Source organism: Petromyzon marinus, chromosome 23 (assembly GCF_048934315.1).
Source record: "Petromyzon marinus isolate PM22_M1 ecotype Great Lakes invasive population chromosome 23, UKy_Petmar_22M1.pri1.0, whole genome shotgun sequence".
Classification (NCBI taxonomy): Eukaryota; Metazoa; Chordata; class Hyperoartia; order Petromyzontiformes; family Petromyzontidae; genus Petromyzon; species Petromyzon marinus.
In genome coordinates this window covers 7,926,430-7,940,211 of record NC_133689.1, presented here as the reverse complement: position 1 = coordinate 7,940,211, position 13,782 = coordinate 7,926,430, and the positions used below count along the sequence as shown (strand labels likewise).

Here is a 13,782-nt window from a genome sequence, read left to right as displayed (position 1 = left end):
CCCAACAATACAGCCAAAGAATCGCCCACTTCAAACATATATAACCTTTGGCTGCAGTGACTCTCCCTTTTGGCTGCAGTAGCTCTCTCGCTATATTTCTTCCTGCCTCAGCAGTCTGCCTGCTGTATTTTCTTCACCTGAAGACGATTGCTTGTGTTGCGATCGAAACGTCGTGGTTTTTTTTTAAATGTTATGATTTTTTTCTATCGACGTGACTTTACTGAAAGACCCAAAGAATATGAATTCCTGCAGCCACGAAAGTTTTAAGCAATGATCCCTCATTTGGCATTTTAAATTTGCGGGAATTTTCTGAATTTGGGAGGAATCAAGGCGGTAAGTGAATCACATGTTTGGATTCCTGATGAGTATCCAAACAATCAAGCGAGATTCACGTGCGGAAAAACGCCCGCGGGTCACGGCTTTGCCGAGCACAGTCCCATAGCCCCCCCCCCCCCAAAAAAAACCCCACCAAGCGGCCAGCCACAAACAGCACTGTTGAAGGTCTAATAGATGATAGTGAATGCGGTTGTAGTGCTTGCTACCCACTCTGCCACTGTAGACTTGCACTTAATCACACGCACAAAGACAAAGGATCCCCCGTGTAGCCTCAACAGAGTGTTGGGGCAAGTGCTGTTAGCGAGCACCGATGAAGGTCGGCACGGCACACGAGCGGGTGGGTGGCCAATAACACGCCGGGCCGCCTTTGTCTCCCCAGCGGTGATGTTTACACAAGACACCAGGTACTAATGTATGGCTGAGTCGACCTAGGGGAGGCCCAGGACCACGAAAAGATAAAGACCCCCCCGTATAGCCTTAACAGACTTGTAGGGGCAAGTGCTGTTAGCGAGCACCTATGAAGGTCAGCACGGCACACGAGCGGGTGGGTGGCCAGCACCACGCCCGACCGCCTTTGTCTCCCTAGTGGCGATGTTTACACACCGCCACCGGGTTACTCATTTGAGGCTGAGTCGACCTAGGGGAGGGCCCGGGACCGGTTCAGATAATCGTCACCGGTGTTGGCCGTGAGCGGGAATCGAACCCGTGTCGCCGGTTTCATAGCGCGGCGTAGCGCTAACCGCTACACTACCGTTACACCACCGCTCCCCACACACACGCAGAGACATACATGCGCACGCGCATCCGTGAACGCACCCACGCACACATACCGTTAGCGCGACTAACTGACATCCTGTGTCACACCCCTGTACCTGCCCTGTTTGTTCACCACCTGCCCCGCCCTCTTCGTGAGACATAATGCACACCGGGTCACACTTTGTACCGCACTGTTCGCCCTACGGTAGCTCACTCTCTCAAACCCAAAGCACAGCGGCATCACGGAGTACATCGGAGCGGGCCATGGAAGAGATAATCTTTAAAGTGCAAGGTAACATTGGCTTTCGTCGTTTGTTGTGAACCACGCGTGACATACGTGAATCGTGTGTGTGTGTGTGTGTCTGTACGTAGTAGTACAGCAAATACTTTTATCAATGTAATCTGAGTCTTATATGAGAGCAACGTACTCTGTTCTGTATAACGCAGTGCACATATATGTGGGTATGAGTATTTTGTACTCGTTTGACAGAAGAGTTAAGAGGTTTTATGAACAGCCTACAACAAACATGTACATTTGTACCCATACATTTTCAAAGCAATTACCTGCAACGTCCTTGTCAAAAGTATAGAATATGCTCGGTACATCACCATGGGGCTTTAAAACAAGTTTAACATGAGGCTGGCAAGTTTCCCCCCCCCCCCCCCCCCCCAATACTCTGTTCTTAAGACATACACGACATTTACTGCGGATCATCATTCCTATAAATACATATCTTCCGAAGTTCAAATGTATTGTATGTATGTTGAACTAAAATATCCATCTCACGAACATTTCCATTCAGATGTAGCACGCTGATGGTTGAACAACGCTGGCAATGCATCACGTCCGTAGTCCTTGTCCTAGTATGTCAAAGCTTGCAATAGCACCGCTGTTAAGCGCACCGTGTCTCTGTGTGTGTGTGTGCGTGTGTCGTGTTACGCCTGCCACGCTTGTAGAGGGAAAACAGGGCGGAACGAGTCTGTGCGCACACGTTGGCATGGCCGCGAAGCGCAAATGCGCGCGTTGCAATCACAGCGTGCCTGTGATTGCAGCTCACAGACACAGTAGCATAGGTGGGCTATTCACGGCAGCGAGCTGCGCTGTTGGGTTACGTGACCTCTAACGCGTTGAGCGTAGACATCAACTGATTGTGCTGCACACAAACCGCGGAGGGAAGTGTTAATGCGGTGTTGATGGAGGAGTTACTTCGTTTTGTAAGGAAAAAATAATAATTCAAAGTACCACCGCAGTGACTATAGCCACTAACGACAAACCAGATTGGGACCCGCTTCAGCCTTTATAGTTTCACCCTTTATTCTTAGAGAGAAGCGATTGACTCGTCCGAATTAACTGGAAGACCGTGCAGTCGAGACAAACCAAAATCTATCAGCTGAGATAAATCCGTTGCGAATTATGCGACGTACTGCGCTGTCTTTGCTAGAATTGCTACGAGGGCCCCTGCTTTTGTTTTACACGAAAACATTGAAGGCACCCCCCCCCCCCCCCACATTGGACTTCGGACAAACACGGGACAATTGCCCATTTGCCACGAGACGCATTTTTTTATTGCAGACGGCAGTAAATGTGCACCCATTGACCGAGCACTCGCCCCATGTCCCTCGAATGCCCCCACGCACTCACCGGTCGCTTACCCCAGGTGTGCTAAGAGAAAAAAAAAACATCGAACTACATCTGAGCGAGTAATTGGTAAAAAAAACAACAACTTTATAGTCAGATACAGACAAACAAAAAGAGGACCTCATCAATCGTATTATGAAAAGCCACCTCTGTGCCAGTAATCGTGTAATGTGTGTGCTGGTGCAGTTGTATGACACATGACGAATGCATGTTGAAAACGAAAATGATCGGTGTTCATCTCTGTTTAATATCACTGTTACGAGCCTTTTGATCGTCACTTAGAAGTTGAAATGCACTTCGCGTGCGTGATCCATTCTCGCGTGAAACTGCACACGCATGCAAAGATCGTAGTACATTACTAATGCGTTAATGCGATTTGTAAAATGCACAGAAATACATTGATAAACGCATCCCGCACCTCCGGTTTGCACGGTTGTCTACGTACGGTGTGGACGAAGTTCATTTTGTCATAGGCTAAAAGGTCGGTTATGCCGTTTAATTCTTTAGCGTATGCTGAACAAGTTTTCACCACCATGTAAGCTTTTCTTTAGTAAAGTAAATCAGAATCAAGACAAATGACAAAGTACTCTATCATGTACAGCACAGTTAATGACCTGTAATCAGACGTCTGCCTGAGCAGCTTTCCCCCTCTTTTTTCCACCTGATGACGACCGCTTGTGTTGCTGTCAAAACGTCGTAGTTTTTTGTTGTTATTTTATTTGAACCTTTCTACGTGACTTTACCGAAAGACCCAGATAATATGTAATCAGACAGTTTCTTCAAATCTCTTCTTCTCAGCCTTCCTGCAGATGCCTTCACTCCTCTCCAACAGATATACAATGCCTCAGCCCGGATCATTCTTAACCTCCCCCACAATGCCCGCATTTCTGCTTTCCTTATTACCAACTCCACTGGCTCCCTGTCTACTACCGCTGTCTGTTTTAAAATCGTCACTCTCATCTTTAAATCTTTCCCTGGTCTTACCCCAACCCTAGCGTGCTTGCGTCTCTCATCTCTTACTACCAGGGCTGGGTGAAGGCACGGGGCTTTAGTGGCTGCAGCCCAGGGGCCTCCGTCAGCTGGACGGGCCTCCAGAGATTAAGTGAAAAGTTATTTCACTTGTGAATGCTGAATTGTATTTGTTGTTAGCCTTGTGAAAATAAATTTAAATTTTCCACAACTTTGTTTTCCTTTTGAAAATATTACTGTGGGGCCTTACAGTACCCTGCAGCACAGGGGGCTTACACAATCTTAATCCGGCCCTGCTCACTGCTCTGTCCCATCCAGCGTCCCTCTCCATGCCTCCCATTCACTGGAACCAACTCCCGCGGCACGTAAAACAATCATCTTCACTGTGGCCTGCTTCCGTCCCTTCTTTCACCCTCGTACCTTTCACCGAGCCCACCCTTCTGTTACAGTCGCTCCCACCAACAACTACGACCAGGTCTACCCCAACCCCTACCACTACCCCAACCTCTATCACTATCCCTACCCCTATTACTACCCCAACCCCTATCACTCCCCCAACCCCTATCATTACCCCAACCCCTACCCCAACCCCTATCACTACTCCAGCCCCTACCACTACCCCAACTCCTACCACTACCCCAACCCTTACCACTACCCCAACCCCTACCACTACCCCAACCCCTATCACTACCCCAACCCCTACCACTACCCCAACCCCTACCACTACTCCAACCCCTATCACTACCCCAACCCCTATCACTACCCCAACCCCTATCACTACCCCAACCCCTATCACTACCCCAACCCCTATCACTACCCCAACCACTATCACTAATCTTACCCCTACCTACCTTTCCTCCCTTGCTCTCCCAACTATCACCATAACTCCACCACCACATTTAATAACCCCCACTCTTTATCTCAACCACTCTCATCATATGCACCATTTTTTTATAATTACAGGCTCAAATTGTTATCATTCGTGCATTTGGTATTCGGGCCATTCTCATAGCTGAAGGCTATCGCGAAGGCACTGTGTTTCAGAGACAGGTATAGTTGGCAGTAGTTTGTGTGTTGAACGTCTTTCGCACCGTACATAGCTCACAGTCGGGGAGTTTTGCCATGTGGCTTCAAGCAATTGGATCCGTTAAGAATCATTTTCAAATTTGACAAATGTTGACCGCAACACCAGTGCAAGTGCCCTACTCTTTTTCTAATAACATCGCCCACAGTATTAACCAGGGCGCCCATCGGGCTCGAATCGGGAACGTCTGCATCGAGCCGGTAAACACGCTGACGCTTGCCCGCGTCATTGGCCCCAGTATGAACAGACAGTGGCTGTGTCGCTTCACTTGCAGGACGTGACCCTGCACTTGGTGGTGAGCACTGCACGTGACCTCCAAAGGGGCACGTCCAATCAGCCGCCTCGCATTGTTAGCGGTCTTTTTGCTGCACTTTAACCGCAGGCTGTCTCAATCGTGGGAGCGAATAAACTTTGGCCAGGAGTTACATATTATATGGTATCAAAGGTGATGCTGTTTGGCACGTGATTGTTTTTGAGCATTACCCTATGAGAAAATCGATAGAACTAAACATTTCTTTTCACTACCCCCCCCCCCCCCCCCCAATTATATTCCAATTGTGCCACGAGACAAATATTATTTCGAATCCGGAATTTTGCAGCTGGCAGAGCATTGCCCCGAGTCACAGCAATGGCCCCACGATATGTTGCGCAGCTACCGGTGACTGGACTGAGACCATCAACTCACGACACTTTGAACACCCAAGATGTGTCGCAGGCGACTCCACGGATTTTAACCCGGCATCTCGGTGGCGCTGATCCCCGAGCCACTTCAATTGACAACAAAAGTATACGAGCTACGAAAATGTAACACGACACGCGTATATGCTACTGAACCGCAACCATTACATTCCAATGGTATAACAAAAACAGACGATTGTACATTGCCAGTTTAACACGTAGGCTTTCGCGAGCAAAGCCACAACATTTATAATCTGAGTACGACTCAGGTTGTTAATGTTGTGACTCAGATTGTAAATGTTGTAAATGTTGTGGCTTTGATCCTCCAACACACCGGTGTGCTATACTAGTAACGAATTGGCAAGTTCTGTTTACGTGACAAACCTTACTAATTGGTTGTGTCGGGTGGTGGCGGGTTTAACGACACATTTATATTTACGTGATATAACCCAAAACAACTGTATTATAGATATTGTACATTGCATTATTATATTTGTACGTATACGTATGTATGCGTGCATGCGCTAACATCTTGGCAGTGTTCATATGCTTGCACGTATGTACGTGTATGAATTCACGGATGTAAGCTATTGAGACATTGTGCGCTTGGGGCGTCCATCTGCTGGACAATGAAGTGGTTGTAAGGGGCCATTATAGCAGCGAGCAAGTGTGTGTGTTTAACCTTGGCGTGCAGAGTGGGAGCGTTTTCTCCTCGTCGTATGTGGCGTCTTCTCTTGATGCTCCGGTTCCTTGTCACATGCAGAAATACTTGATGAGGAACGGGCCCACGTGCTCAGACATGACTTTCCCGAAATAACGAACGTTGTTATTCTTTTATAACGTTGCTCTAAGTATGGATGCTGCCATAGTCGAATGGTTCCCACGCTGGACTTGCAAAGCAATGAGTTTGCCTGTCCGATCCCTCGGTGCGGCAGTTAAAACAGAGCACTTTTTTATATCTCCCCCCCCCCCCGCCTCTGGTTACCCAGCAGTATAACTTTGTACACCGCTGCTGGCTGATTGGCAGGTTACGTGTGGTGGGTGTAGAGTTTTGGTATTCCCACCTCTTCCAATGCGTCTTGCCAGTGTAAAAGAGTCGGCCAGATGCCCTCTAAGAAAGGGCGTCTGGGGCTGTCTAGAGGAGAGAGGTCCTACCACCAGCGGTGGTGTGAACGTGTAATTGCTGGCCTGCAGAAGATCGATGAGTTTTGATCTTCCACGAAGCTCATGGTCCACCCTAAACCGCAACCACTGCACAAACCATGGCAGATGCGGATGCCTGATGCACAAATGGAAAATAAAATAAAATAAAAAACCCTCAAATGTTGCGACTGTGGTCATCCAGAACAGACCGTACAACATATAACGTTGCAATGCCCGATCCACAAATACGAAGGAGACATCACAGCGATACGCTCCGCTACTGCAGCTGACGCGTTCATATGGGCTTGACCACCTGAATGTGAAAATGTAGTCGTTGCTCTGCTTCTACATCAGCAGGCATACGAAAGAAATTATTACGTTTGCTGGGCCTGCACCTTTTCCTCTCCCCTTTACTCTCGTTTTAAATAATTGGTTGTCATGTTGATGATGGCACACATTGTTGCAGGGAACTGCTGCGCCCTATGCATGTACATCTGTTTGCCGTCAATTGCCCCGCCCCCCGCCCCCCCCAAACGCGTACGTGAGCCCACGGGGTTTTAATTCCACCCGTGTGTATTTTCAACCTGTTCCCATGTTGGAGCGAGGGCAACAGACATGAGTGACCTTCGAACAATGCGACGGGACGGAAGGGACGCGGGTGCCCTTGTTACACGTACAGTGTTACGTTTCCATCAGAGGTGGAGAATGAGCGCTGAGCGAGTGAGCGCTTGGGGTCACCCGCGCAGAGAAAGCCTGCGCAGCCGAGGGGAAGAGGGCCGACGCACGGCTGGACGAAGGGAAGAGGGAGAGAGAGAGAGAGAGAAAATCTCGGGCGGGAAAGACAAATAACTCCGAGCAGGAAACGCATTTAGGAACGTGAGGACGTGAACACGCGCAAGCAGCGAAGGCGCACGGCGATCGCGAGTACAGACAGATGTTACCATACGGATGATTAATAGTCTCCGTATTCTCACCGTATGGTCATTGAGTATTGGAATGATTATAATTTGAATCCGATTACAAACGTGCAATGTTTTACGTTAAACCCGTTCGTGCAACAACAACAACAAAACACCCGTCGATGTACGTACTGCATATAGATCATTCACATATGCTGCAGCTTTAAAACGGTGCATCTTGCAGCGCAGAATTTAGTCACTCTACTATAGGGGGCTAAAGAGCAATTGTACCAAGAAGCTCGCGTTCATTTCATCGCGGAATGCCACTCCTGGCGTGAACATTTTGCGTACGAGTGGATTGTCCTCTCGCGTGCGGTGACTTTCCCTTTTTTCTCCCCCCCCCCCTGAACACAAAATAAATAATTAAGGCGAACGATCCATAAATTTGGAAGAGGAAAGGCACGATATTGCCAACGAGAACAAGAGTAGTGTGGTGCGTCGTTTTGCAGCCGTCTGCCAAATCACTCGGAGGCTTTTTTTATCATCAAGCAAGGAGAGTTCCTTTTGAACTAAATGTGGCAAGATGTGACTTCATCTGGCGCTACGGTACTGGGGTTCTTGGCAGGGCACGTCATAGGCTTGTGGCTGTGCTGGAGATCTCGGAAGAGGCTGCAAGGTAAGTTTTGTGTAACACTGGCGTCGTATAACCGGGTATGGAATTGATAACGCAACAAATAAATAAATAATGAGATTTGAGAATTTAAGCTGTGGTTGCTAATCGGGTATTACCTGATATAAACTGGACAATGTATCAATGAATCAAACTTTTATTATTTAAAGGTGCCTTTCTTAAACCAGGGCCCCCTGTGCATAAATTACTATCCTCCAGAAAAAAACTGAAAGAATATGCAATTCGAATAAAAACACGGTTAATCGAGAGCTATACATTATTGTGACACTCTTTTCATCTTTATCTGTAAATGCCAAGCTGAACAGGTAAAAATTTAAGTAATTTTGTTTCAAGCATTGGATGGGTTGCCCAATCACCGAATTATTTCTCAACGTGACATTAAAGTAACACAGTGCGAAACGGACAGATGCCATAGAATAAAAGGGTTTTTTTCCCCTTTTTTCTGACAACAAAACTGAAACCTTTCTACAAGGAATGATGTGTGCATTAACCACAATACTTGTGGTCAAAATGCAAAAAAAACCACAGATAACATATGCATTGTCCTTTCAAGTATTGTGGTTAATGCACGTATGACTCCTCGTAAAAAAAAAGGTTTCAGTTTTGTTGCCAGAAAAAATGGGAAAAACCCTTTTATTATATTTTGGTACCTGCAAAGGAGGTCTAATGAGACAGATGCCTTTTGGGCCATGGCGATGACATCGTACGTCATGCTCACGCCTCTCCTCCACGTGACATTCTTACATGACGTCATAGCGCGACATCGCATGTCATGCGCCATGCACGTCATCTCGTGTCTTGGAACGTATGTGTCATTAATGCTCATTAAATACTTCCAAGCATAAAGGCGTGTTGGACAACATTACAGGATCCATGCGGGTGTACGATTTTTCTTCCTTGGTTTTTTAAAAATCATGATTGGATTGGGTTGTCACACGATAAGCATTCCGTGAAGTTTGGTTCCATAATATTTACTGGAATTTATTATAATCGAGTCCGCGACTTTTTTTTTACGATCAGGGGAGAGAGCAGAGGAGAAGGAGTGACCTCCCATCGGGGTCCACGTTTATATGTGGCTAAGAGGGGGAGGCATTATCTCGTGAAGCAAAGGAGGTCAAGGCATTCCAAACGGAGAATGATTCAATATGAATAAGCAATGGACACCTTGCATTGAATGATTGAGAGGATAAGAAGACATGGATGGATGGGTGAACGGGCATGCGAATGTAGGCAGCGTAGCGGTGAACGTGCTGGGCTTCGAACCTGGCCAACCGGGTTCGATTCCCGCTCACGGCCAACACCAGTGACGATTATCTGAGCCGGTCCTGGGCCTTCCCTAGGTGTACTGAGCCTCAGATAAGTACCTGGTGCGGTGTATAAACATCGTCACTGGGGAGACAAAGGTGGCCGGGTGTGGTGCTCGCCACCCACCCACCCCCTCGCGTGCCGAGCCGGCCTTCATAGGTGCTCGCTAACAGCACTTGCCCCAAAAGTATGTTAAAGCTATACGGGAGATCTTTGTAAGGAGCAGACAATGATAGGATGGCATGGACCCTCCAGCTGTGCCGACCAAGCGATAAGCCCAGGATGGGCAGAGTTTTTCCTGTCTGAAAGATAACAAGCATCCACTTTATCAGCACACATTTCAGTCTGCTCACTTTTGCTTTGTCATTTATTTAAGATTATGAGGTTTGCAGGAAACCAAATAAATAGGGACTTTTGTCCAGTAAAAAAAAACTCCCAAGCAATAGACTCCGCACCAATGTTGTTATTATGTCCATACATTTGGTCCACAACCAAATAATCCGGTGAACTTTTTTCGTGTAAACAATGTTTTGACTAAGGTGAGTGTCTGCGAAGTATGCCCCTGTTGCAAATTCTAGAACCTGTTTTCGTCTGTAATATTATGGTTGAGAACAATACGAAAACGTAATCAATAAGAATCATGGAAAGGCAAGTTAGATTTCTTATACATGTAATGAGAAAACAAAGAGACTGAATTTCAGATTTTTACTGGGATATTAAAGGTGCAAGAAGCCAGGAAAGAGTGAATTATGAACGTAAGCCGTTCAAACAATTGCATTCAACTGGGAGTATCTGTTGCAAAGTTATTGAGTAATATCATGGACATAACTGAATGGAAGGAAGGCGATGATCGCTGATGTCTTTGAAAAAAGACGTGGCACATAGAACATTTTTTATGAACATTGCAATGGCCTTATTGACATATCTATCCCTGCTTTTACAAAGACAATTTATCAATACACGGAAGGAGCATTGGTCTTCTAAAATTGCTGTCATTTTAATGATTTGTAATTTGTTATGTAATGGATGCATGTGTAGCGTCGGAAATACGTATGCACACACCGCCCGCCCTATGCTTACTTGCCTGCAGTTGCGGCCAAGAGTCTGTAGGGGGTGCCAACCTGTACAAGGGGATAGACTATAGAGAGAGAGCCGGACCACAGAGAGGACGGGTTCCCCTTCCCGACCCCAGGCGAGGGGTTGGGGGGGGGCCTTTCCAGGGCCATCTGGAAGGTTCCAGAAAGGGGGCGGTACCGGGGGGGGGAGAGTCCCCGGGAGGTGTATAAAAGGAGGCTCTCAGGTCGGCTCGAGGCAGTGCTACGAAGACCAGCTAGGCTAGGACCCTGGGACCTGTTGTCCTTGTAAGCGCCGGGGCCGAGCGCGGACCAGTGGTCAGGACCCGCACCTTGGCTGGGTCGGGTCAGTCAGCCTCTCCCAGGTCACCCTTAGCCGGAGGGCTCTGAGGAGTCGCAGTGATAGGGCACGTTAGCCCGGAGGCTGTGCCTCCCTCGAGAGCGGGCTAAGGGTTGTTGAGTTATTGAGTGTTATCAATAAAAGTGTTGCCTCCAAGCGAACGTCTCACGTCTCCTGGAACCCACTACACATGTTGAACTTTTTTCGTACCGTACGAAGCCAACCGTGCGAATTAGAGGTCACTACTGTGCTGTGCAATCTCGTGTGCTTTGCCTATTTCCAAATTGCTGTGAATCACCATGGACAACAGAAATTTTGAAGTTGGCAAGGAACACGAAAGCACACTGAGCCCCTTCGGACATTAACGATCTTCTGATATTCTTTGGAACAACGGGCCTTAAGCATGTCGAAGCCAGGGAGGGCCACGTTAAATAAAGAAAGATTACAAAGCAATAACCTTCATAACAAGGATAGCTCTGTGGACTGGAAATGTCTCGTCAATCCAATGCTGGATGAAGGCCTCTCCATGCTGTCGAGGGGGCTGTTTGACCATACTTCACCACGCTGGTCAGTGCAGGTTGTGAGGTGGTGGGATGTAAGGATGGGAGGATCCAGGATCGTGTCAGATACCACTCGCCACTGATGTTAGCCGTGGGTGGGATTTGAACTCAGATTACTGGGTTCGTTACTATTATAACCACTGTGTCACCGCCTCATCCCGATGTTTTGGCAGTCCTATTTAAATAATTATACAAGTCAATAAAGTAACAATGTATCAAATTCCTTCATATTAAAATGTCATTGATGTATTGGTTACCACATCTTCAGTAGTAATATGGTAAAAGTATTTACAAAGATCAATGACTATATACTGCATTATACCATTATGCAAAACTCTGAAATCACCTTACAGATGAAAATATATTCATTATATTAGTGTCACTTGCGAACATTCTTGTCTGTACCCTTAATGGATAGAACAGGGATGCCTTTGTTTCTCTGGGAGCTCCATCCAGGTTCTACGTGACAGAGGGCATGTTTACAAGTGACTTAATTTATCGGTGCCTACAGCTGTCGCATTCTTGCACTGACAGGACACTTACAGGGACGCATTATCCGCGCATTTTTGTTTTTTTTCACGTAGTTTTGTTTTCATTGTCGCTATCATCTACGGCTCATATCATCACTTCTGGGGCGGATCCAATTCAAGTCCGTCAAAATCCCGCACTCAAAATACGACTTGGGTGTTGTGTATTAAACGTAACCATGTTTAGCTCTGTTTATTTTACGGACAATATAACCTCCCCATGCATTTGTAGATGACATCATACCAACAGGTGAGGGTCCACCCTGCTGTTTGCATCGTGAAAATGAAAGCCAAATCTGAGTGACCCAATGGTCAGAGTGCTCGCCTTTTGGGTCCTGTGTGCCCGAGCTCCTGTCCACCTTGATTGTGCCGTTGGATGACACTTTAAAACGAGTGTGACTTCTTGGGTTTCTTTGTCTTTGCGAAGGATTACACAGCACGGGTTTTGCGATGGGAGGCCATTGTGAACAAGGTACTGTCTCAGTGTCCAGTGAGCGACCTTCATCGGTAATGGTTCTGCCCTGCGATTGCTTGCTCACACCACAACAGGTGGCACTCCCCCCCACTGGAGGCAGCTCTAGAGAGCCACACCTGAGGATATTTGGTCATCATATTCTTGGTTATTTCGGTAAAATCACGTAGATAGACACTAAAAATGAAATTTAATTAAAATTCAATGAAAATAAAAGCAAAAAACCCACGACGTTTCGATCGCAACACAAGCGGTCTTCATCATGCGGAGAGAACATTTTTTTTAAAATGTTCTATCTACGTGACTTTACCGAAAGAACCGAGAATATGAACGCCTGCAGTCACGAAAGTTTTAAGTCAAAATATTTGGTCTTCTATTCTACACTGGCCAGGCATCATTTGACCTCACCGCGAGTCACCTGCCGATCGATGAACGATGTTTATTTTTGGGTGGAAAAGGGCACAATAAGATTGGCCCTTGCTTCAACTGCCTTGATGGGAGATCAACCTTCGGATTTTTAGCCCAGTGCGGTGACCATCAACTTCACGGCAGCATCCCTGTTAATATTTTTAAATCGGACAAATCGCCTCCTTTTGTTGTTGTAAACGCTTGCCAGGGAGGGGCATCCTCGCACTGCATTGAGTGAGATCCGCTGTGCAAGAAATACATTACCTGTTTTTGGTTTGTTTAATGCGTTGTCTCAAACAGTGCCCCCTAGCACTCTTTGAGTTGTTGTTGTTGAATCCGATCGAGAGCTCTGTTTGCGAGCGAGTCGGTTATTCCCTACCAAGCACCAAATGTGAAATACAGGAGAAAACCCCCCTTTATCCGCTGCAATGTGAGGAACCAATTTTGTGCATCCTATTATCCACGGGCCTCTCCGTGACTTGGCTCCATTTATCCGCAGGTAATGGCGGACAATAGGAATAGGGCCCTGGGTAATTGAAGTTTTTTTTTTTTCGCGGGACCATACTGCTTCTGTGAATTATAGGAGTCGTGGGTAATTGGGTCGATGGATTAACCATAGCAAAGAGAGTTAAATGTGAATTACTAATAAGAGTGAACCATTTATTGCTCCTGCTTTGGTAGCCTGTGGAATAAATGCCATCGTTGTAATTGCTCCAGAGCACACACGTCACATTTACAAAGGGATGTGACAATATGCAAAGGAATACGGTAAAACATCTTCATTTGCGGATTTTTCTTTCGCGAAGTTCATTCATTTTGTGATGTTACATTCGTAGACCAGGCTCACTTTCGCACCTCTTTCCTTCGACTTTATGCGATTTGGTGACACGGCATCGTGGGTG

General features: G+C 46.8%; 1 protein-coding gene across 6 annotated transcripts in view; it reads left to right on the top strand.

Annotated features, from left to right (window-relative positions):
• Nucleotides 1-13,782, top strand: part of PLEC (plectin) — a 181,521-nt gene that overhangs the window by 59,977 nt on the left and 107,762 nt on the right. For 2 of the 6 annotated variants that reach the window (XM_032959613.2, XM_032959612.2), the window contains exon 1: nt 1,255-1,384. The exons of 2 other annotated variants lie outside the window; for them this stretch is intronic. In XM_032959613.2, coding sequence (XP_032815504.2) covers nt 1,255-1,384 — 130 coding nt within the window. Of the gene's footprint in view, nt 1-1,254; nt 1,385-7,141; nt 8,181-13,782 lie in introns of those variants that run through there. 2 more of the 6 variants (XM_032959616.2, XM_032959614.2) reach the window with 1 other exon arrangement.